Source organism: Elephas maximus, chromosome 1 (genome assembly GCF_024166365.1).
Source record: "Elephas maximus indicus isolate mEleMax1 chromosome 1, mEleMax1 primary haplotype, whole genome shotgun sequence".
NCBI lineage: Eukaryota > Metazoa > Chordata > Mammalia > Proboscidea > Elephantidae > Elephas > Elephas maximus.
The window spans coordinates 62793254-62819894 of NC_064819.1; the positions used below are offsets into that span (position 1 = coordinate 62793254).

Genomic DNA, 26641 nt, shown 5'->3' on the forward strand with positions numbered 1-26641 from the left:
ACTTTAAAAACACATGTATGTAATTTTCTTAAGTTAGTGAATGAAGGATAAGAAATGAATTCATTTATAGGAAATGAGAAAACTGAAACGCAGACACATTAAGTAATCCGCCCAGAGTCACGAGAGTGGTCAGTTAAGGGACTGGATATACATTTAAGGTTCTTTGATCCTGAAAATGCTTTTTTGATTACACCAAGTTATGAAATCTACCTTCTTCAGAGGCTTCCAGTTAGAGGAGAAATTAGAGAAGAGACAGGACTGATGAGAGATGGTTCTGTGGCATGATACCACCAGAGTGGAGAGGACAAGTGGGATGGCAAGGTAATTGGTAGATGTAGATTTGATGGAGATGATAAGAAAGAAATACCTAAGAGAGGGTACCTCTGATTCGTGGGATGCTGGAAGACTCTTAGAGAAGTTGGAAGTTGGAGAATAGTTGAAGTAGTGATGGGAAGGACACATGAAGCAGCGGAAACAGCGGAGCCATAGCTTAGAAGACAGGTGGCCTTGGGTCTGACTGGGGAATGATGAGTCATTCCTGTGATTGGATCTCAGGAGCCTATTGGTTTGTAGTGGGGAGAGCAGATCAAAAGGTCTGTTGGGGTGAGATCGTTTTGAAAGTCAAGGTGAAGACTTTGCTTTTTTTCTCTGTAGTGGGAACTTATTAGAGGCTTCGGCGAAGTATGTTGGCTAACCAGGATCTAAGTAAAACCTGTGAGAGCCGGAGCTCAATGGAATTGCCTTGTTTTCCCGAGTTTCACAAGTTTCCTGCCTATGACAGGGTGCGGTCTTACCACTTTTCTATTGCTGTCTATTAGTGGAAAATATTTGAGTTTTCCTTCTTGGACAGGTCTCTGCCTTACACAAGTTCTGGCTTTCGCAGGTTTTACTGTATGTTTCCTCTAATTTTGTGAAAAATTTAAAGTTTCGTTCTAGTTGTATAACACACTGATTTCTCATATTCTGATTACACCTTCTTCAAAATCTGACTCTTGTAACTTTTTTGTAATAAAAAAGAAAATGGTGGCTTTTGTTTGCTCTTTGGTGAGAAGCTGACTCCAGAAATGCTCTCTAGGAGAGCAAGCAAAAGATACGAAGGTGGGAACATTGCCAAGGTGAATACATGGTTTATGAAACAGCTCTCTGGCTTGACTGAGCAGGGTCTGCTTTCAACCCCCTCCCGCTGTTGCTGGGCAGGTCACCATTGATTTTCTAGTTCTGAGCATTGTGTTTAGCAGATAGTGGGGATAAAGGAATGAGTGGCTGAAACAAACAAATCATTCAATTATCCAGTCAATGAATGAATGAATGGTTTGTTTGCTTGTTCTCTAGACACTATTTCCCCAATTACTACTAGTGAGTCACAAGATTACTATCCTGTGATTGGTAGTTTTCTGGGAAAGGAAAGGAAGTAATTGATATAGTCATGGTAAAGTGAATTTAACAATCTAGGACAATCTTTTCGTAGTTTAACAAATATATTTGAATTGTGGTTCATGTATAGAGAAATTAGTCCTTTGTGATTTGGCTTTATTTTTTGCAGAGAATTCACATATGAGCCAGTTTCCCAGCCTCACCATGAGAAAAAAGTTTTGAAATGTCTTCAATTTCCTGTGAAGCCTATTTCCTACTTAATCTTATGCTCTTAATCTTTTAAATGCCTTGGGTCCGGGTCTCCCTTACAGATTCAGATGAGAAACGCACCAGTTATTTTTGTACGTTTGGCCTTGTGAGGAGAACTTTGAACTAGCATTTGGAAATGTGGAAGACCCAGCTCTTTTCGTTTACATGAAAATGTTACCAAAGTAGCCTTCCCACTTTCTTGTTTTTGAACTTGTTCTGAGAAATAATGAGAGGTGACTTAAAATTCTTTGGACAATGTGGAGCTTTTTAAAATTTGAAATCCTAGAGAAAAAGGAGCCATGGAAGACCCAAAGCTTCACATTAGGGTGAGCAAGTGGGCTCTTTAAAATTATCTTGGGTAGAAGGCCGCTGTGATTTTAAGTAAAAGAAATAATCTAGCATCTTCTTTTACATGGAAATTTCTCCTATGAAAACCTAACTATCAGCCTGATCTAGGAAGAGTGTGCCAGTGAGTGGGCAGGCAAAGGAAAGGCAGTGAGTGGTAGCCGATCAATTAATCAGTCAAAAAATATTTCTAGAATGTACTGTGTACAGGGCACCATGCTGGACTCAGTGGGAGATACAAAGAAGAGTAAGATACAGCCCCAGTTGGTGAAAAGCTTACCACCAGTCTCCGTGGGAGACAAGCATACCTGTGCTAACAGAAAAGTTAGCAAGAGACAGTGTTTTAACTGGGCCGTATGTTTTACAGATAGTGAGTACGTAATATTGGCAAACAGGCTGTTATTCTGCACCTGTCACCATTTACTGTGTGCCATGGGATGTCAGTTTTCAAAGCAGCTATAAAAGCTGCTTTTATAACTAGTTAAAAAACTGAGTTAGGTAAAGCGTTAGAAGATCCTGACTCTGACCCCTCACCTCTGAGCGTAAGATGATTTGGTTGAAGATAATATGAGGGATGATGGAGCATTAACTTCCAAAAGTCATGCTGCAGAGATTGTGCCTCTGTCCTTTGCAGAAAACTATTTAGAAGCCAGGAGTTCTGGTGGCACAGTGGTTAAGAGCTGCTAACAAAAATTTCCGTAGTTCAAATCCACCAGCCGCTCTTGGAAACCCTACGGGGCAGTTCTACTCTGCCCTATAGGGTTGCTATGAGTCGAGATCGACTCAACAGCAATGGATTTATTTAGAAGCAAATGATCAGGGGAAATATGTGATTCCAAAAACTAATTCCATGCTGAAATTTCCATGTTATAGCAGCCATTACACATGAACTTGAGAAGGCCTGGTTTAGAAATGTTCAAGGAATAAGTACACGGACAGAGGAAAATGAAACATTAGGGAAAAAAGCAAAACCAGGATATACCTACCTGAAGTTTTCAGCTGGACGTTTCCATTGTTCAGAACTTCCAGACAATTGCTAACATTTCAGGTACAATAAGACTTGATGCATTGGTTTGTAGGTATACCTATTCCTACTGAGAGCAAAATGAGGTGAGATGTCCTAGTAATAGTAACTAACATGTTTATTGTTGACCATGTGCCAGACTTTATACGCATCACCTCGTTGAACACTGTGGCAACCCTATGTACACACAGTCACTGAAGCAAAGCAGAATTAAGTGCCTTCTGCAGAATCTCCCAGCTAGTGAGTCAGAGTGCAAATTTGAGTCTAATTCCAAAGCCAGGGACTTCTGTACTGCACCTATTAAAGACAGGCAAGACAATGATTGTGAAAACCGAAAAAGCAAACCCGTTGCCATCGAGTCAATTCTGACTCATAGCAACCCGATAAGACAGAGTAGAACTACCCCATAGGATTTCCAAGAAGCAGCTGGTGGATTCAAACACCCCACCTTTTGTTTTGCAGTCGAGCTCTTAACCACTGCATCACCAGGGCTCCATAAAATGTTTGAGAGTGCGTGGAACTCTCATTTTGTAGAACCTGTTAAGAATAGGGTAGAAATGTTGTCTCTCCTAGCTGCTTTAAGCATTGTCACTGTACTGTGGACATAACATTGGACACACAATTGTCATGTTATGAACTAAGTATCTATGCTTTGAGGATGGCTTTATAAGATGACCAGTACGGTCAAAATCTTTTTTGCCTCCTTAGTTATTTTTTAAAATAATTACAGTTACCGTTCCTCCTAGGAAAATATTTTCTTGATTCCAGGAGACCTTATTATTACAGGACAGTAGATGAGAGAATACCAACTGACTATATTCCTACTGAAGTATATGAAGTATCTGTAAATATATGCAACTGGTGTGAGAAAATTTGAATTAAGTATTTAAAATGCTAACTTCTTTATTTGGGGGGGGAAGCCCACTTGGTTTATAAACTCACCCAGAGAAACAATATGTAATGCCCATTTTTCTGTCTTTTCTACACCTTCTGAAAATCATTATAAAGAAAATAGCTCAACAATAAAGCGTGTCATCATGAAATTCAAAACACTGAGGACAGAGAGGAGATTCCAAAAACTTCCTCCACATGGGAAAACACAGGGATATCGGGATTGCTTTGGACATGTCAATAGCAATCTAGGATACAATGAACAGTGCTTTCAATATCCTAAGGAAAAATTTTTTCAGCCAACTACCAAACTACCACTCATGTGTGATGACAAAAATAAAGACATGGTTAGACTTGTAAGATCTCAAAAAACTGATTTGTTATGTACCTTTTTTCAGAAGAAGATGCTCTTACCAATTAAGAAAGTACACCAAGAAAGAAGAAGACATAGAATCCAGGAAACAGGTGACCAACATAAAAGGGAGGGGAGGAAAATCCCTAGAAGGAAGGTGAAAGCAGATCCCAGATTACAGACGGGCAGCAGGCCTGTAGGGCCATCGTGTAGACTGGGCTAATCCTCCAGAAGAGATGCCTCCAAAAAGAAAAAAAATTAATAGAATTCCAGATGTGCTTGAATTTTTTTTTTTTTTTTTTTTTTTGTCCCTATTGAAAGGAGACTTACACACCTGGGGAAGAGTTTGGAGATGAATCATTTAGAAAACTGAGCAGCTGAAAAAATGAGCATATTGGCTCCAGGTTGTGCAAAAAAGTAGAAAATAAGCTTATACCACATGATTTAGCTGCGAGTAGCCATTATTGTGTTAATGCTGAATACTAAAAGAAAAAATTATGATATAACACTACGGGGAGTATGGCGGGATAGGAAATGTGCATGTATGTGGTGGTGGGCATGAAGCGAGAAAAAAAGAAAAAGTAAACTCAGTTTTAGTGGAAGTTCAATGGATAATACCAAAAAATGGAGAAAAATAAGCAAGATCTACAGATGTTGTTGTTGCTAGGTGCCATCCAGTCAGTTTCAACTCTTAGCCACCCTCTACGACAGAACGAAACACAGTCGTTGTTATGCTTGAGCCCATTGTTGCAGCCACTGATCAGTCCATCTCATTGAGGGTCTTCCTCTTTTCTGCTGACCCTCTACTTTACCAAGCATGATGTCCTCCTGCAGGGACTGATCCTGCCTGACAATATGTCCAAAGTATGTAAGACGCAGTCTTGCTATCCTTGCTTCTAAGGAGCATTCTGGTTGTACTTCTTCCAAGACAAGATGTAGAGATATGAGCATGCTCTTTAGAGATAAGGAGCTAATTACCAAACGAAACAGCTAAAATAATTGAAAATGGCTTACAAAGGTAGGCAGGGAGCTGCTGTGTTTTTTTGTAATAAACCTCACATAGCTGTTGACTAAGTTCTGTGCAGGTTTGACTTTGATAAAAAATAAAGATTAAACTTTGAAAAAAGGAAAAAAATTGAATAAGTTAAAAAAATGACAAAGGTGGGTTGTACTTCCCATCATAATGAAACTTGAAAATGAATACTCAAAAATTAATATAAAACAAGGAACTGAGGGTAACCTCAAGCATAGTTTCCTAAAATGGATCATTAAAAAGACAAAGCCATGAGATGCTACGTCCTTCCTTATTTTTCCCTCCACACACCCTTCACACTCTAGTCTAATGCTTGCATGTGTCCTCCATCAGCTGTGGGTCATAGGAGATCTCACCCTAGGGTTAGTGTCTGCTTGAATAAGATGTCTAGAAAACCTGAAGGGCCAAATTTGAGCTGCCTCATCTAACCTAATCTTTGATTCTCTAGCTGTGTATCTGGCTTCTCTTTGCTCTTCATCTGACTCTTAGAATGTCTTAAGTCTAGTCATCTTGTTACATCATTCTACTCTGCTGATTTTCTGATCCAAACTCATCTGTCTGCCCACCTGGCTCTGACTCTTTCCTTACTCTGACCTTGCTGTTACATTTGCTCTAACTACCCTACCGGTACAGGAGCCCTGGTGGCACAGTGGTTAAGCACTCAGCTGCTAACTGAAAGGTTGGTGGTTTGAACCCACCAGCTGCTCCAAGGGAGAAGGATGTGGCAGTCTACTTCCACAAAGATTATAGCCTTGGAGATCCTGTGGAGCAGTTCTACTAAGGCTAATGGGACTGCTTGGGAAAAATTTGGGGAATGTGCAGCTTTGTTCTTTACTCATTCTTGATGCTGGATTAGCAGCTGAGGATACTTGTGGGTAAATGGAGTGTGTGTGTGTGTGTGGTCAGAAGAGGACATGGCCATCTTGGACTCCTTCCTTCTCCATGGGAATGCTGACATGTATATTTTTTATATCCTGGGTATATTCTTTCTTTTATTTGTTTTTCTGTTTCTCTTAGAAACTGTTCTACCATTTTAAACCCAGAGGCACCTTTCCAGCTTTCTTGCATGAACTATATTTTGACCTCTTAAGAAGCCATGGTGAGGCTTCAGTCTCTTTCATGGTGATTTTATATGCAGAGATATTTGAGTCCCTTTTAGACTGCATTCCATACCAGCCTGCCCAGCCTGCAGTTTATGGACTCTCTCCTGTTGTCTTTCAGCATATGGGGCACTATTAGATAGTGCGAGTTTGAGTCTTGTCAGAGAAACTGATTAAGCCACAGTCAGGGGCAACAGTCCTAAGTGTGAAATATAACAGGCCTTCCTGAAACAGCTTATACTGTGATCTGCTGGGGGTGGTTGGTGCTTTTCTGTTGGGATGGGGGTGGGGACTGGGACCTTCTTAAAAAAGCAAACACTTTTTTTTTCCTATCACAGGCTAGGGCTATGGTGGTAACATTTGGCAAGTTGAGTAATGGGGAACATAGATAACTATGAACAGATGGGCAACTATTAAAAGATTTGAGGGGCTTTCATCATGTCTCAAATGGCCTTCATCCACCTACAGGATACCCAGTTCCCTTGCAAGAAGATTATGTAAAGGATTCAATTAAATTTCTTCTTCATTTTTTTCCCCAATTGTGATGAAAGCAAAAGCTCTGAGGTTAAGAGGAAAAGAATAGATGAGAAACTTCTAATTTTGAGTCCTCTTGGGATTAGACTCTGATTTTAGCTGTGCAGAGAACACTGCCCCATATTTTGAAAGAGTTGCTGCCAGCATTTTCAGAGATGACTTTTCAAAATAGAAAGTGAACTCCACCATCCATATCTGATTACCATCTGACATTTGGATGCAGAATTGCAGAGCTATACACATGCTTGATAAGTATAGCCTTGCTTTTAAAAATGCCAGTGGGAACTTGTCATTATATTTAAGCTGAAAACTAATGTAATACAAATTACGAAAGAGGAATGTATTACCTAGTTCCTAGCGGAAATAAAGATATTTACACGTGTTGTAGTTGTTGTTAGCTGATGTGACATCTGTCCCTGACTCATGATGACCCCATGCATGAGAGGATCAGACTATTGTGCTCTGGTGGTTTTTCATTGGCTGATTTCCTGAGGTAGATTGCCAGGCCTTTCTTTTTAGTCCATCTCAGTCTGAAAGCTCTTTTGAAACCTATTCAGCATCATAGCAACACACACGCCTCCACTGAAAGACAGGTGGTGGCTGCACATAAGCTGCACTGGCCAGAAATTGAGCCTGGGTTTCCCTCTTGGAAGGCAAGAATTCCACCACTGAACAACTAACGCCCTTTTTTTTTTTTTAACTTTATTTTTGGTGAACATATACACAGAAAATGTGCTGTAGACATAATGACCTAGACATCTAGATGTCTAGACATAGTTTCCAGACATACTGATCAGTGACACTGGTTATACTCATCACATTGTGTCAACATTTTAATTATCTCTGATTTTAAATCTATCCTTTAAAATAGCTGTTCACCCTTTGGTCATATATATATGTGTGCGTACAGATGCGTGTGTGTGTGTATAAATGCAATACTGAAGGATGACAATCTTTACTCTTTGGGCTAAACTTAGTTTACAGTTGACTTCAGGGGGTATTTTCAATTCAAGATTTGAAGAGCAACACAGGGCCATAGTCCCAGGGCCTCCTCCAGCCCCAATAGGCCCACTAAGTCTGGATTTTTTCAAGAATTTGAAGTTTTATTCCACATTTTCCCCCCTTTTTATCAGGATTCATCTACTGTGTTCCTGATCAGAACATATATTAGTGGTAGCTGGGCACCATCTAGTTCTCCTGGTCCCAAGGTGGAGAAGTTACTGATTCCTGTAGACCTGTAGTCCATGTCTTCTCTGATTCTTGGGCTTCCTCCTTTCTCTTTTGTTTCAGAGGAATAAAGACAAATAGTTGTATCTTAGATGGCTGCACATAAGCTTTTAAGACCCCAGTCACTACTTACCATACTGGGAGATAAATTATAAACTTTAAGAACTATATTATGTCAATTGACTGGATTGTCCCATGAGATCATGACCCTAAGCCCCCAGACCAAGAGAACTAATCCTATCAGGTGATTGGATACGTCTAATTATTATCAGCATCTGTAGCCCCTTTCCTTTTTTATTTTTGTTGTTGTTGTTGCTGCAAAAAACAATGCCCTCTTTATACATCTCAGAGAATACAATTTTACCCATCCTCTGCGACGGCAGTGGGTGTTATGGCTGCGGCAGTGGTGTCTCTGATGTAGAAGCATGCTCTTCTGTTTTTGCTTAGAATGATGCTTAAAAAGTTCCTGAAGGTGAGACGAACTACAGGCACTGGTTAAGGCAAGGCATGTTTTAATCTCTTTGGAACAGCAGATTGATTTTCCCCAAAGCAGTCATACATTGGTATGGTCAGCGTAATGGGTATTTATAAGCCAGGTCTCTGTGAACCCAACCAATGCACTGGGTTCCATTCCTCAGAGATCTCCTTAATGACATACAAACACTAGGGCCAATAATTTCAAGATACTTACCCTGTTTTCAGGAGTCCCTGGGTGGTGTGAATTACTAATGAGCTCATCTGCTAATCAAAATGTTGGTGGTTCATGTCCGTCCACAGACTTCTTGAAAGAAGGGCCTAATGATCTATGTCCAAAAAACCAGCCATTGAAAACCCTGTGGAACACAATTCTATTCTGACACATGTGGGGTAGCCATGAGTTGGAAACAACTTGATGGCAACTAGTTTATCCTGTCCTCACTCAGGGTGTTTTATATGGGTTTGGAATTTAAGTGTAGGTGTTTAAGACGTGTGGAGGGGGGGACCATGGACACCAAACCCCACTTTTTCATACTTGAAACTCAGTTTATCCCAGCCAAGAGCTCTTTGAAGATTCCTGTCTCCAAAACAACTTCATCTCAGACTAACTTTTATCTAAAAATAATTAGCAGAGTTACAAAAGGAAAATTAGCATTTTAACAGTTTAAATTAAAATTCCCACCATTCAAAATAATTGTAAATTAAAATACTTCAGTACAGGAGCACTGAAACAAACTAATAACAGATGGAAAACAATTAACTCTAGAGGAGTCAGAGCAAGACAGTGAAGTGAGTGGATGCTCCCCTTTACTCCCCTAGCAACCAACCCACTGAACAATGAATAAAAACAAACACAGACTGAGATCTCAGAACTCTGGATGGCAGCTCAGGTATTGGAGAGTTGGGGTGAGTCCAGCAGTAGGGGACAGGAGGAGCAAGGACGGCACAGAAGCTGGCAGAACCTACCCACTAACATTGCGTGCACTTGCTCATCACAAGCATTTTGGGATGGGGCTGGGCAACACTCCAAAAAGGGAACATAGAAAGTGAGCTAATCTGAGAGAAGCCATAGCCCAATTTTTTTAAGACAGTGCAGATTGGGTGTGGGAATTTATGGGCTGTGCAATTGGAAGAGGGTGAAGGGAGACCGTGGCACTGTGAAAGAGTGCTGTTGAATCTCACTGAGGCCCAATACCTGCAGTAGGACTGGGAGGAACTGCAAGGGCAGTGCAGAAAGGGGAATACATTAGACAGACAGTGAACAGAGGGAAGTGGCTAGCTCCCTGACCATAGCAGGACACCATGGGAGAACCTGTGAAGGGGTGCTTGTGAGGCAAAGACATAAAGAGCCCACCACCTTCACCTCAGGAAAGTTGAGCCCCACTGCTTACACCAAAGTCTGCAACCAGCTAAACCCTTCCTTCCTGCACATGTGTATTGAATCCCAGAGATCAAGCTTCCAGAACTGAATCAGCACTGAAAAAAAATCTGCGGATAAGAGTGCCCTCTAGTGGTTCTCAGGAGAAAATATCAAGCCTACTGCTGCTGTGTCAATTCTGACTCATAGCAACCCTGTGGGGTGGAGTGGAGCTGTCCTGTGGGGTTCCCAGAGCTGTGAGTCTTTGCGGAGGTAGGCTGCTTGCATCTTTCTCCCATGAAGCAACTGTTGGGTGTGGACCCTAGCCTTTCAGTTGGCAACCAGGTGCTTGGCCACTGTGCCACTAGAGCACCCAATCAGAAACATTTCCTACCAAAACCAGAATACAAAATTTAAAGTAAAAATAAAATAAAATGGCCCACATTCAACCAAAAATAGTAACACACAACAAAATCACCAGAGAAGAAGGACCAACTAAAAGCAAAACATGAAGAAGAGGAGATTTCTCCTATGGAGGCCAGACTAATACAAAGAATTGATGATTTTCAGACTATAGTTCTAAGTATGTTTACAGAAAACAAAAATCACTCAGAAAACAAACTAGCGGCAATTGGGAAACAAATGGAGGAACAAAATGAAAGACTCAACAAGAAAACTGAAAACATCAAATAAAACCATACTGGAACTGAAGAATATAGCAAATGAATTCGAAAAAGCAAGAGGAACACTCAACAATAGGGTCAAACAGGCAGAAGATAGAATAAATGAACTAGAAGACAAAGTAACTGAACTTATCAAGTCTCAAGAGAAACAAGAAAAGAACAAAGGAAAGCAAAAAAAAAAAAAAACCCCAAAAGGAAAAATGGGATTCAATAAAGAAATAGAAGAACAGAATTTTCTAATTGGAATCTCAGCGCACCATGACAGCAATAAAGGCATAGAAATGATTTTCCAAGAGAGAATTTCCCAGATCTGAACAGATATCTAAGCGTGCAAATACAGGAAGATACATGAACCCCAATTAGAAGAGACACAAAAAGATCAACTCTGTGCCATATCCTAATAAAATTCTGGAAAACCAAAGACGAGGAGAGAATTCTGAAAGCAGCGAGAGAAAAAGGCAATATAATATACCAAGGGGGTTTTCATAAGAATCAGTGTGGATTTCTCCCCATAAACTCTAGAGTCCAGAAGACAGTGGAGTGAAATATACTGACCAAAAACAATTACCAACCAAGAATTCTTTACCTGGCAAAGTTTTCATTCAAAAACGAAGGGGAAATCAAGAAATTCCTTAACAAACAGAAGCTCTGGGAATTTGCCACCACCAGACCAGCTCTGCAAGTATTACTCAAGGGAGTACTCCAAATAGAAAGGCAAGACATCAAATAAATACTCATATCTATAAAAAACGAGGGAAAAAAAAAAAAAGAATGAGATCTCCAAAAAATGCAACAACATGGACAATCATAAGGACCAAGTGTATGATATTTTTAGGGAATAAACTCAATAATTAAATTTCACAAATGATAGACCATCAAGTTTGTAAGAATAAACATAAACTAACATCAAATATGGTTGTATATTGATGTTAACGGAGACACACCAATAGGAATGGGGAAGGAAGAGCAATTAGGAGTAGATTTATTATGTTAAGGTTGTATGTTAACTGTTGTTCATAAGTAAAACATTGCTGCAGTTGTAAGTTGTGTAATGTAACATATGTGGAAACCACTAAGAAATCACCAAGAAGAAACATTCAGAAGAAGGAAGATAGCAAAAAGGCTTATTACAAGAAAGCAGCCAAATACAAACAAAAACAGAAAAATCAGAATAAAAAAACAAAGAAGTTTTGAAACATTCAAAAAACAAATAGCAAAATGAGTGAGGTAGACACTTCATTTTCAGTAATAACCTCAAATATAAATGGTCTAAATGCCCCATGTGAAAGGCAGAGAGTGGCAGAATGGATTAAAAAAAAAAAATGCTCCATCCTTTTTCTCTAAGAAACATACCTTAGACATAAGGACACAAACAAACTGAAAATAAAAGGGTGGAGAAAAATATTCCATGCAGCCAGTAAACAAAAAGGAGTGGGGGTGGCCATTCAGATACCAGATAAAATAGACTTCAAATCAAAGCGTATTACAAGAGATGAAGAAGGACATTACATAATAATAAAAGGGTCACTCCAGCAAAAACATGTAACAATTATAAATATATACGCACCTAACAGCAATGCACCAAAATACATGAGACAAATACTGACTAATATGAAAGGAGAGATAGACAACTCCACAATACTAATAGGGGACTTCAACACACCACTTTCAATTAGAGACAGAACATATAAAAAGAAGATAACTAAGGACATTGAGAACTTAAATAAAATCATAATCCAGTTGGACCTAATGGATGTATATAGAAAGTCTACCCAGCATCAGAGCAATACACACCCTTCTCCAGTGCACATGGATTGTTTTCCAGGATAGACCACATGCTAGGACACAAAACAAGTCTCAACAAATTTAAAAAGATTGAAATTACACAAAATGTCTTCTCTGACCATAATGGTATGAAGCTAGAAATCAACAATGGGAAAATAAGGAAAAAATGATAAAAGGAAACTAAATAATACACTACTTTAAAAAAAACTACACTAGGTTTTTTTTTTGGATTGGGTCATAGAGGAAATCAAAAGTGAAATTTAAAAATTCCTGGCATCAAACAAAAATGAAAACACAACATATCAAAACCATTGTGACACAGCAGAAGCAGTGCTCAGAGGGAAATTTATAGAAATAAATACCTACATTTAAAAAAGAAGAAAGATCCAAAATTATTAACTTAAACCAACATCTTGAATAAATAGAAAAGTAAGAGGAAAAGAAGCCAAAAACTACCAGAAAAAAAGGAAATCAAAGAAATAGAAAAACAGTAGAATAAACAAAACCAAAAGTTGGTTCTTTGAAAGGATCAGTAAAATAGACAAACCACTGGCTAGACTGAAAAAAGGCAAAAAAACAAAGAAGGCAAATAACCAAATTAAGAAATGAAATTGCTGACTTTACAGCTGATCCAACAGAGATAAAGAAGATCATAACAGATTACTATGAAAAAATGTACTCCAACAAATTTGAAAACCTAGACAAAATGGACAAATTCCTAGAAACACACTTCCTACTCAAACTAACACAAACAGGGGTAGAAAATTTAAACACATTACAAAAGGAGAGATTGAAGATGTCATCAAAAACTGCTGACAACAAGGAAGAAAGCCCAGGACCAGATGGCTACACTGGAGAATTCTACCAAACGTTCCGAGAAGAGTTGACACCAATCCTACTCAATCTTTTCAAAAACAGAAGAGGAAGGGACACTACCTAACTCTTTCTATGAAGCCAGCATAACCCTGGTACATAAACCAGGCGATTACATTACAAAAAAAGAAAATTACAGGCCAAAGTCCCTTATGAACACAGATGCAAAAAATTTCAAAATATTTTAGCCAACAGGCTTCAGCAACACATCCAAAAACTCATACACTGTAATCTAGTGGGATTCATACTAGGATTACAAGGGTGGTTCAACATTAGAAAATCAATCCATGTAATCCACCACATAAATAAAACAAAGGAAAAGAATCATATGATCATATCAGTTGATGCAGAAAAGGCATTTGATAAAATTCAGCACCCTTTCTTCAGCAAAATAGGAATAGAAGGGAAACTTCTTAACATAATTAAAGACATATATGTAAAACCAATGCCAACATTATACACAGTGGAGAAAAGCTAAGAGCCTTCCTTCCCTTTGACAATGGGAACGAGACAAGGATGCCCATTATCATCACTGTTATTCAACATTTTTTACTGGAAGTCCTAGCCAGAGCAATATGGCAAGAAAGAGAAATAAAAGGTACCCAAATCTGTAACGAAGAAGTAAAACTTTCTCCATTTGCAGATGACATGATCCTATACATACCCATTGCCGTAGAGTTGATTTCAACTGATAGTGACCCTATAGGATTGCTCCATAGGGTTTCCAAGGAGCGCCTGGTGGATTTGAATTGTTGACTTTTTGATTAGCAGCCAAACTTTTAACTTCTATGCCACCAGAGTTTCCAATCCTATGCATAGAAGACCCTAAAGATTCCACAAGAAAACTGCTGGAACTAATAGAAGAATTTAGCAACATTGTAGGGTACAAGAGCAACACACAAAAATCAGTTGGGTTCCTCTACACTAATAAAGACTACCTGGAAAAAGAAATCAAGAAAACAATACCATTTACAGTAGCCTCCAAATCAATAAAATACCTAGGAATTAAACTAACCAGGGACATGAAAGACTTATATAATAAAAATGATAAAACACTACTACAAGAGACTAAAAAGAGACATCCTAAAATAGAAAGACATCCCATACTCACAGATTAAAAGATATAATATGGTGAAAATGTCAGTTCTACCTAAAACAAGCTACAGATACAATGCAATCCTGATGCGACATCCAACAACATTCTTTACTGATTTTGAAAAACTAATAACCAACTTTATATGGAAAGGAAAGAAACCCCTAATAGCCAATGCAATATTGAAGAAAAAGAACAAAGCAGGAGACCTCACACTCCCCAATATTAAAACATACTATACAGCCACTTGTAATCAGAACAGCCTGGTATTGGTACAACGATAGACACATAGACCAGTGGAATAGAATTGTGAACTTAGAATTAAACTCAGCCATCTATGGACAACTGATTTTTGACAAGGAGTCAAAGTCCATTTAGTGGGACAGAAACAGTCTCTTAGTAAATTGTACTGACGAAACTGGATATCCACCTGCAGAAGAATGAAACAGGACCCATACCTCACACCATACAAAAAAACTAACTCAGAATGGATCAAAGACCTAAATGTTAAACTTAAGACCATAAAATTCCTGGAAGAAAACATAGGGAGAAGATTATGGGACCTAATCTTTTGTAAAAATAGGATAACAAACATTACAACAAATGGGAGAATAGAAGAAGACAAAATAGGTAAAAGGGACCTCATAAAAATGAAAAACTTATACTTATCAAAAACCAACTCATTCCCATTGAGTCAATTCAACTCATAGTGACCCTATAGGATGGAGTAGAACTGCCCCATAGAGTTTCCAAGGAGCAGCCGGCAGATTCAAACTGCTGACCTTTGGTTAGCAGCCGAGCTCTTAACCACTGTGTCACTAGGGCTTCCTACTTATCCAAAGACTTTATTAAAAAAGTAAATAGACAACCCACAGACTGGGAAAAAAATCTTTGGAAGCAACTTGTCTGATAAAAGGCTAATTTATAAAATCTGTAGGAAACTCTAACAACTTAACATCAAAAAGGCAAATAACCCAATCACAAAATGGGCAAAGGACATGAACAGAACCTTCACCAAATAGGACATCCAAGCAGCCAACAGACGTAGGAAGAGGTGTTCACTATCATTAGCCATTAGAGAGATGCAAATCAAAACTGCAATGAGATACCATCTTACCTCAGGTAAAATGGCACTGATTAAAAAAAAAAATAGATAACAACAAATGTTGGCGAGGATGTGGAGAAATTGGAACGCTTATTCATTGCTGGTGGGACTGTAAAATGATACAACCGCAATGAAAAACAATATAGTGCTTTCTCAAAAAACTAAAAATAGAACTACCCTATAACCCGGCAATCCCACTCTTAGGTAAAAAAAAAAAAAATACTATAAAATCAAAAACTCACTGCCATTGAGTTAATTTCAACTCATAGCGACCCTATACAACAGAGTAGAACTGCCTCATAGGATCTCCAAGGCTGTAAACCTTTATTGAAGCAGACTACCATATCTTTCTCCCTCAGAGCGGCTAGTGGGTTCAAACCACCAGCCTTTTGGTTAGCAGCCAGCACTTTAACTACTGTGTCACTAGGGCTTCTGTATATACCCTGTTGTTGTTGTTGTTACGTGCCATCAAGTCGGTTGCGACTCATAGCAACCTCATGCACAACAGAAGGAAACACTGCCTGGCACTGCGCCATCCTTAAAACCGTTGTTATGCTTGAGCCCATTGTTGCTGCCACTGTGTCAGTCCACCTCGTTGAGGGTCTTCCTCTTTTCCGCTGACCCTGTACTTTGCCAAGCATGATACCCCTCTCCAGAGACTGATCCCTCCTGACAACATATCCAAAGTATATAAGACGCAGTCTCGCCATCCTTGTTTCTAAGGAGCATTCTGGCTGTACTTCTTCTAAGACAGATTTGTTCCTTCTTCTGGCAGTCCATGGTATATTCGATATTCTTCACCAACATCACAATCCAAAGGCATCAATTCTTCTTTGGTTTTTCTTATTCACTGTCCAGCTTTCACATGCATATGACGTGATTGAAAATACCATGGCATGGGTCAGGCGCACCTTAGTCTTCAAGGTGACATCTTTGCTCTTCAACACTTTAAACAGGTCCTTTACAGCAGATTTACCCAATGCAATACGTCTCTTGATTTCTTGACTGCTGCTTCCATGGGTGTTGATTGTGGATCCAAGTAAAATGAAATCCTTGACAACTTCAGTCTTTTCTCCGTTTATCATGATGTTGCTTATTGGTCCAGTTGTGAGGATTTTTGTTTTCTTTATGTTGAGGTGCAATCCATATTGAAGGCTGTGGTCTTTGATCTTCATTAGTAAGTACTTCAAGTCCTCTTCACTTTCAGCAAGCAAGGTTGTGTCATCTGCATAACGCAGGCCGTTAATGAGTCTCCCTCCAATCCTGATGCCCCGTTCTTCTTCATATAGTCCAGCTTCTTGGATTATTTGCTCAGCATACAGATTGAATAGGTGTGGTGAAAGAATACAACCCTGCCGCACACCTTTCCTGACTTTAAACCAATCAGTATCCCCTTGTCCTGTCTGAACAACTGCCTCTTGATCTATGTAAAGGTTCCTCATGAGCACAGTTAAGTGCTCTGGAATTCCCTTTCTTCTCAATGTTGTCCATAATTTGTTATGATCCACACAGTCGAATGCCTTTGCATAGTCAATAAAACACAGGTAAACATCCTTCTGGTATTCTCTGCTTTCAGCCAGGATCCATCTGACATCAGCAATGATATCCCTGGTTCCACGTCCTCTTCTGAATCCAGCCTGATTTCTGGCATTTCCCTGTCAATATACTGCTGCAGCCGTTTTTGAATGATTTTCAGCAAAATTTTGCTTGCATGTGATATTAATAATATTGTTCTATAATTTCTACATTCGCTTGGATCACCTTTCTTGAGAATAGGCATAAATATGGATTTCTTCCAGTCAGTTGGCCAGGAAGCTGTCTTCCATATTTCTTGGCATAGACGAGTGAGCACCTCCAGCGCTGAATCCATTTGTTGAAACATCTCAATTGATATTCCACCAATTCCTGGAGCCTTGTTTTTGGCCAGTGCCTTCAGAGCAGCTTGGACTTCCTCCTCCAGTACCATCAGTTCCTGATCATATGCTACCTCTTGAAATGGCTGAACATCGACTAATTCTTTTTGGTATAATGATGCTGTGTATTCCTTCCATCTTCTTTTGATGCTTCCTGCGTCATTTAATACTTTCCCCATAGAACCCTTCACTATTGCATCTCAAGGCTTGAATTTTTTCTTCAGTTCTTTCAGCTTGAGAAACACTGAGTGTGTTCTTCCCTTTTGGTTTTCCATTTCCAGCTCTTTGCACATGTCATTATAGTACTTTACTTGGTCTTCTCAAGCTGCCCTTTGAAATCTTCTGTTCAGTTCTTTTACTTCATCAATTCTTCCTTTTTCTTTACCTGCTTGACATTCGAGAGTAAGTTTCAGAGTCTCCTCTGACATCCGTCTTGGTCTTTTCTTTCTTTCCTGTCTTTTCAGTGACCTCTTGCTTTCTTCATGGATGATGTCCCTGATGTCATTCCACAACTCGTCTGGTCTTTGGTCGCTAGTGTTCAATGCATCAAATCTATTCTTGAGATGGTCTGTAAATCCAGATGGGATATATTCAAGGTCATATTTTGGCTCTCGTGGACTTGCTCTGTCAGTTTGTCCTAGTGCGGGGACTTGTGTGTTGCAGTGATGCTGGAAGCTATGCCACCGGTATTCAGATACCGGTTTCAGCTGAGCTTCCAGACTAAGACAGACTAGGAAGAAAGAGCCGGCAGTCTACTTCTGAAAAGTAGTAGCCAGTGAAAACCTTATGAATAGCAGGGGAAAGTTGTATATACCTAGAGACCTAAAAATAATTACAAGAACAGACATATACAGAAGTATGTTTATTGCTGCTTTATTCACAATAGCAAAAAAATGGTTTAACAACCAAAATGTCCATCAGTGGATGAATGGACAAGCAAACTGTGGTACATACATACGATGGAATACTACACAACCATAAAGAACAATGATGAGCCTGCAAAACGTTATAACATGGATGGACCTGGAGGGCATAATGCTAAGTGAAATAAGTCGAGTGTATAAGGACAAATATTGTATGGTCCTTCTTTTATAAGAAGACAAGAATAGATAAATATAGAAAATCAAATGTTCAGTGGCAATTACGAGGGGTGGGGAGGGGAAGGGAAAGTACTCTTTAGACTCTTGTTATTTTTGGTGATGGGAAAAGTGGCACCGAATATGGATGTAGTAAGCAGGGCACAACCAAAGTAAAATGAGTGTTTGAGCACATATGGATGAGTATAGGCAAACTGGTATATAGGTAGGTACAGGTGTGTACATAGGTGAGACCAGATAGAAGTATTATAGGTACATGTAAACACAAGTAAGTGGGTAGAAGCATGTATATTCATTAAAGACTCAAATATGGATACTCCTCAGACATAACCAAACACCTTCCAAGACTGGTTTTCTGGGTTGGACGGCTTAGTACTGCAGTCTCATGGAACAACTCAGTCAAAAGCAAAGATGAGAAAGTAAGGAGGCAGGGAAGCTAGAGTACTGGAAAGGGAACAGACAGGATACAATTAAAGAGAATGTTGCCACATGGTGGTAAATGTAGCTAATGTCACTGAACAATTTTTGTGGAAATGGTTAAATTGCTGTGTAAACTTTCACCAAAAACTCAATTATATATATATATATATATATATACACATATCTACACAGACACACACACACGTAAGAAAACAATTAGCTGTGACCCACTGCCGTCAATTTCGACACATGGAGACCCCGTAGGACAGAGTAGAACTGCCCCATGGGGTTCCAAGGCTGTAAATCTTCATGGAAGCAGACTGCCACATCTTTCTCCTGCAGAGCACCAGGTGGGTTCGAACCGCCGACCTTTTGATTAGCAGCCAAGCGCTTAACCACTGCTCACCAGAGTTCCTCAACTAGCTGTGAGAGATAATTACTTCAGTTTGCCTGCTAAATGATGCACAGTTTCATAAACTTATAGTTGTCCTGAGCTGGGCTGTTTGATTTGATGTAATTGAGTAAAGAAAGACTACCAGTGGGTTTAGTGTTTCCTGGAAAATTGTACTTTAACAGAAAGAATTATTAGAAATAGTAAAAATAAGCTCCCAACATTTAGCAGGATACAAATTGTGAAATATATGTTCAGCAATAATGAAAAAGAAAGAAGAATTGATTCATTCAAATTGTAGTGTAGGCAAGAATATTGAATATAGATAGCATGGACTGCTAGGAGAACGAACAAATCAGTCTTACAAAAAATACAACCCTAATGCTCCTTAGAAGTGAGGATGGTAGGACTTCTCAGCTCACTTACTCTGGACACAGGAAAGACCAATCACTAGAGAATGACATTATGTTTCGTAAAGTAGAGGGTCAGTGAAAACGAGGGAAACCCTCAATGAGATGAATTGATACAATAATGACAACAATGGACTAAAACATACCAACGATCATGAACATGGCACAGGCCTGGGCAACGTTTTGTTTTGTTGTACATAAGGCCACCGTTGGCCAGAGCCGACTGGATGGCAACTAACAACAGCAACAGCATACCTAAGATTGTATCATATAACAAAACCAAACCAAACCCATGCCACTGAGTCGATTCCGACTCAAAGTGATCCTATGGGACGGAGTAGAACTGCCCCATAGGGTTCCAAGGAGCGACTGGTGAATTCAAATTGCCGACCTTTTGGATAGCGGCTGAAACTCTTAACTGCTGCACCACAAGGAAGTATCAAAGTAGACACTTAATAGTGTAAAGAGAATGAAGATTTGCATGTTAGAAATTACCTAACCAGTTGCCCTCGAGTCGCTTCCAACTCATGGTAAGCTCATGTGTGCAGAGTAGAACTGCTCCGTAGGGTTTTCAAGGTTGTAACTTCTCAGAAGCAGGTGGCCAGTCCTTTCTTCTGAGTCACCTCTGGTGAATTTGAACTACCAACCTTTTGGTTTAGTAGTTGATTGCTTAACCGTATGTGCCACCCAAGGACTCCTATATAACATATTAAAAAAAAAAAAAAAACCCATTGCCGTTGAATCAATTCTAACTCACAGTGACCCTATAGACAGAGTAGAACTGCCCCATAGAATTTCCAAGAAGCAGCTGATGGATTCAAACTGCTAATCTTTTGGTTAGCAGCCAGGCTCTTAACCACTGCGCCACCAGGACATGTAAAAATCATTGAATTGAATAGAAAACAAGCTTAATACAGTAAAACCTGTGAAAGCCAGAAACCTGTTTAAGGCAGAAACCTGTGAGAAAATGAAAACTTAAATATTTTCCACTAATAAGTTAAATGGTGTCAGCTTGCTCACCCTTGCTGATGTTCACATGGCCTCCGTTTGTGTTTTTCTAGAATGGCAGAAATGCAAGGACTGATGCAAAGGCTGGAGCATGCAGTCGTCCGGCTGGAGTTGCTGTCTGCAGGGTCACACAGGCCTCCTGGGGACTGCGGGGAAGTGAATGGTGTCAATGGAGGTAGGGCAACAGGGTGTTGTCGTTACTGGTTTCTATGTGGGTCACTTGATTTTGTTCACATCATTCAGCTCTCAAAGTAAGAAATATTTCTGCCTTTCTTTCTTCAACTTTCTTACTCTTTCCTTTACAAGCAAGTATAACATTAACCAGATGCAAAGCAGTTGCTAAAAGAGAGAAAGGAAAAACTACAACCTACAATCCACTAAAATTTCCAATATCTGCGCCATGTGCTAAATGTCATTATTCTTTTATTTTAATGTTTATACTGCTGAGCCACAGTCAAGGGCTAAGTATATTATCTAAGTAATTATCAAAAAGAAATGAATGTTCTCAATTAGAATGTAAATTGGAAAGAGTTACTGTTCTGTGGATTTTAATTTTAAAGAGAACAAGTCATTAAATTTAGGAACTGAGACTTTAAAGGAAGCTAGTCTGATGTGAAGCCAAGTATAACTTTGTTATAACATGGTCACATCACATTGTTTTACCTTCGCCTGTTCCTAACCAAATATGCTTTTACAATTATATAATCAAAAACAAAAAAGTTTACCGCTTTCTTAAAAGGTGTACCATATATGGCAAACTCTCTAAGTTATCTACAGTAATCTTTCCAAATTCTTCTCGTTTTTTTTTTAGGGTTGCAGATTTAGTAAATAAAAATGCAGGACACTCAGTTAAATTTTAATTTCAAATGAATATGTTTTGTATAAGTATGCCCCAAATACTGCATCAGCCATACTACATGGGCATACTTATTATACTAAAAAGTTATCCATTGTTTATCTAAAATTCACATTTAAATGGGTGTGCTGTATTTAATCTGGCAACTCTATTCTTATCACACATGCCATTCCTGCTTATCTGACCCACTTCAAATCCTGTCAGCTTCTTGGGGCTGTAAAAAGCCTTGAAAAAGAAGGGGTTTCAAAAAAAAAAAAAAACTTTTGCCAGGCAAGATCTACATTGATGCTTCTAGAATTTCAGGCTATTTGGAGCTGTGCCTTGTATTGCAACACAGAAATGACCATGTGAGCACAAAGGCACGGGCTGTGTGGTTTTTTTTTTTTTTTTTACTTCCTCCCCGTGAACATAATAAAAATTAAAACGCTCAGAATGAATTGAAAGGGGGTGATATTTAAAGGAAGGCTGCCAGGGGCCTGTAAGTTTTTCCACATTAGCTGAGACACATCAGTGATTTCATTTTAAGCATCTTTTTGTTAACCATACAGCTGGTATATGAGATTCGGTAAACCTTACTCTGAAAAAAATATTTTTATGTCCTTTTCAGTCACTTTGTTTCATTATGCTGTGTGTGTCAGGTGATCATAAGACATTTCTCTAAGATTGCTGATGACAAATGTTAAGATTGGGAAAACACAAAGTTAAAACCCAGCTCCCAGGAGATTCTGTAGTGCTGTTGAATAAAGAAAAACCTCAATAATTGGGACCTCACTTACTCAGAGGTACTAGACTGAACCTTGTATTTCTTTTTAATAAATAATTTTCTAGGAAAATTGATATGCTAAACAAAATTGGAGGGCATATAATTAAATTACTTCAGTGTTTAAACAGATATTTTCTAATATAGCAAGTCATTCCTAATCAGTTTTTAGAGTAAGCTCTTTTAGTGCAACTTAGCCAACAATTTATTGTCCTGCTTGAAATAAAATAGGATAGTTAGTAGGTGGGATGATATTCATCCTTCAAACATTTTAGTAATCTCAAACAACACAGATAGATAGATACATAGATATACAGATAGATACACAGACAGCTGTCATCTAGAAGACTCTGACTCCTAACAACCTTATGTACAATAGAATGAAACATTCCCCAGTCCTGCATCACCCTCACAGCTGCTGGCATGTTTGAGTCTATTGTTGAAGCTATTCTGCAAATCCAATTCTCTAAGAGTTTCTCTTACCGTCACTGGGCACTACTTCACCAAACGTGATGTCCTCCCCTAGAGACTGATCCCTCCTGGTGATATGCTCAAAGCAAGTGAGTCTTAAAATATTCTGTTGTGATCCATACGATTTGCATCAGCTAATTTTTGCAAGTAGATCGCTAAGCCTTTCTTCCAACACTGTCTTAGTCTGAAGCTCCACTGAAACCTGTCCACCATGGGTGACCCTACTGGTATTTGAAATACTGCTGGCATAACTTCCAGCATCATAGAAACATGCAAGCCACCACAGTAGTACAAACTGACAGATGGGTGGTGGCCCAAACAACAGAGCTTCCATTTATTCTTAGTAAATTTTGGTACATTTTCTAAATTCAGTTTTTATCAAATCCTTAAGGACAACCTCTCACTTTAAATATAATCGTGATGATGGCAATGATGTTCTAACTAACATTTAAAATTTTTTTATTTAAAGAAGAAACTTTAAAAAACCCTAAGGAATCCTCCAGACAACTACTGAAACTAATAGAAGAGTTCAGCAGAGTATCGGGATACAAGATAAACATACAAAAATCAGTTGGGTTCCTCTACACCAACAAAAAGAACATCGAAGAGGATATCATCAAATCAATGCCATTTACAGCAGCCCCCAAGAAGATAAAATACTTAGGAATAAATCTTACCAGAAATGTAAAAGACTTAGACAAAGAAAACTACAGTACACTTCTGCAAGAAACCAAAAGAGACTTACGTAAATGGAAAAACATACCTTGCTCATGGATAGGAAGACTTAACATTATAAAAATGTCTGTTCTACCAAAAGCGATCTATAGATTTAATGCAATTCCAATCCAAATCCCAACAACTTTCTTTAATGAGATGGAGAAACAAATCACCAACTTTATATGGAGGGGAAAGAGGCCCCAGATAAATAAGGCATTACTGAAAGAGCAGAACAAAGTGGGAGGCCTTATTTTACCTGATTTTAGAACCTATTATACTGCCACTGCCAACCTCTTGCAGTGGGTTTTTTTTTTTATATATATATATATATATAATGCCACAGTAGTCAAAACAGCCTGGTACTGGTACAACAACAGATACATAGACCAATGGAACAGAATTGAGAATCCAGACATCCATCCATCCACATATGAGCAGTTGATATTTGACAAAGGCCCCAAAACAGCTAAATGGGGGAAAGACAGCCTTTTTAATAAACTGTGCTGGCATAACTGGATATCCATCTGCAAAAAAATGAAACAAGACCCATACCTCACTCCATGCCCAAAAATGAGCTCAAAATGGATCAAAGACCTAAATATAAAATCTAAAACAATAAAGATCATGGAAGAAAAAATAGGGACAATGTTAGGAGCCCTAATACATGGCATGAACAGTATATAAACATTATTAAGAATGCAGAAGAAAAACTGGATAACTGGGAGCTCCTGAAAATCAAACACCTATGCTCATCCAAAGACTTCACCAAAAGAGTAAAAAGACTACCTACAGACTGGGAAAAAGTTTTTAGCTATGACATTTCCGGTCAGCATCTGATCTGTAAAACCTACCTGATACTGTAAAAACTCAACTACAAAAAGACAAATAACCCAATTAAAAAATAGACAAAAGATATGAATAGACACTTCACTAAAGAAGACATTCAGGTAACTAACAGATACATGAGGAAATGTTCGCCATCATTAGCCATTAGAGAAATGCAGATCAAGACTACAATGAAATTTCATTGCACTCCAACAAGGCTGGCATTAATCCAAAAAACACAAAATAATAAATGTTGGAGAGGGTATGGAGAGATTGGAAGACTTATACACTGCTGGTGGGAATGTCAAATGGTACAACCACTTTGGAAATCAATTTGGCGCTTCCTTAAAAAGCTAAGCTAGAAATAGAACTACCATACGATCCAGCAATCCCACTCCTTGGAATATATCCTAGAGAAATAAGAGCCTTTACACGAACAGATATATGCACACCCATGTTTATTGTAGCACTGTTTACAATAGCAAAAAAATGGAAGCAACCAAGGTGCCCATCAACAGATGAATGGATAAATAAATTATGGTATATTCACACAATGGAATACTACACATTGATAAAGAACAGTGAGGAATCTGTGAAACATTTCATAACATGGAGCAACCTGGAAGGCATTATGCCAAGTGAGATTAGTCAGTTGAAAAAGGACAAATATTGTATAAGACCACTATTATAGGAACTTGAGAAATAGTTTAGCCTGAGAAGAAAACATTCTTTTGTGGTTATGAGAGGAGGGAAGGAGGGAGGGTGGGAGAGGGGTATTCACTAATTAGATGGTAGATAAGAACTACTTTAGGTGAAGGGAAAGACAACACACAATACAGGGGAGGTCAGCACAACTGGACTTAACCAAAAGCAAAGAAGTTTCCTGGATAAACTGAATGCTTTGAAGGCCAGCGTAGCAGGGACAGGGGTTTGGGACCATGATTTCAAGGGACATCTAAGTCAATTGGCATAATAAAATCTATTCAGAAAACATTCTGCATCCCACTTTGAAGAGTGGCATCTGGGGTCTTAAACACTAGTAAGCAGCCATCTAAGATGCATCAATTGGCCTCAACCCACCTGGATCAAAGGAGAATGAAGAACACCAAGGACACAAGGTAATTACGAGCCCAAGAGAGAAAGGGTCACATGAACCAGAGACTACATCATCCTGAGACCAGAAGAACTAGATGGTGCCCGGCTATAACCGATGACTGCCCTGATAGGGAACACAACAGAGAACCCCTGAGGGAGCAGGAGAGCAGTGGGATGCAGACCCCAAATTCTCATAAAAAGACCAGACTTAATGGTCTGACTGAAACTAGAAGAACCCCAGTGGTCTTGGCCCCCAGACCTTCTGTTGGCCCAGGACAGGAACCATTCCCGAAGGCAACTCTTCAGACAGGGATTGGACTGGACAATAGGTTGCAGAGGGATGCTGGTGAGGAGTAAGCTTCTTGGATCAGGTGGACACTTGAGACTATGTTGGCATCTCCCGCCTGGAGGGTAGATGAGAGGGTAGAGCGTGTTAGAAGCTGGCGAAATGGACACAGAAAGAGAGAGTGGAAGGAGAGAGCAGGCTGTCTCATTAGGGGGAGAGTAATTGGGAGCGTGTAGCAAGGTGTATATAAGTTTTTATGTGAGAGACTGATTTGATTTGTAAACTTTCACTTAAAGCACAATAAAAATTATAAAAAAAAAAAGAAACTTTTAAAAGGAACATGATCCATTACAAACATATAATCTGCACAGATCAAAGAACTACCCAGTTACGATACTGGTGTTATGATGTGTTTTATGGTGTGTTTTCTTTTTCCCTGGCTATCAGGTAAGTTCAGCTCAACAGTTGAAGAAATATTTTTACATGCCTGCCAAGTGACAAGCACTGTGCTAGGTATGAGGCACTCTCAGATGAGTTATACACAGCTCTAACCCTCAGGAATCTTTTGGTCTCAATGAATTACCATTGAGTGCTGCAAGTGCTTTGATTAAGGAACGTTCAAAGGATGCAGGCTGGGGAGAAAGGCAGGACATTAAAGGCTGCCCAGAGGAGGTGTGAGCAAAGCTGAGTGATGAAAGGAAATTGGAAAGTATTCCTTTTTATCCTTGTACCTTCTGCTATGTAGAGGCCTTCCATAATATCTCTAAAACCTTCTCCTACTTTAAATACTCATCAGAGACCTCTCCCATAGCAACAAATAGATTTATCTGTTTCCAAATACATCCATAAACAATCTTTGGGCTTGTGCCCCTTTTGTGTTCTAGGAGTTG

General features: G+C 39.1%; 1 protein-coding gene across 4 annotated transcripts in view; it reads left to right on the top strand.

Moving 5' to 3' along the window:
- Window positions 1-26641, top strand: part of CAP2 (cyclase associated actin cytoskeleton regulatory protein 2) — a 209245-nt gene that overhangs the window by 36526 nt on the left and 146078 nt on the right. For all 4 annotated transcript variants that reach the window (XM_049884528.1, XM_049884538.1, XM_049884518.1 and 1 more), the window contains exon 2: window positions 20795-20916. In XM_049884528.1, the coding sequence (XP_049740485.1) occupies window positions 20796-20916 (121 nt within the window). In that variant the 5' untranslated portion in view covers window position 20795. The remainder of the gene's footprint in view (window positions 1-20794; window positions 20917-26641) is intronic.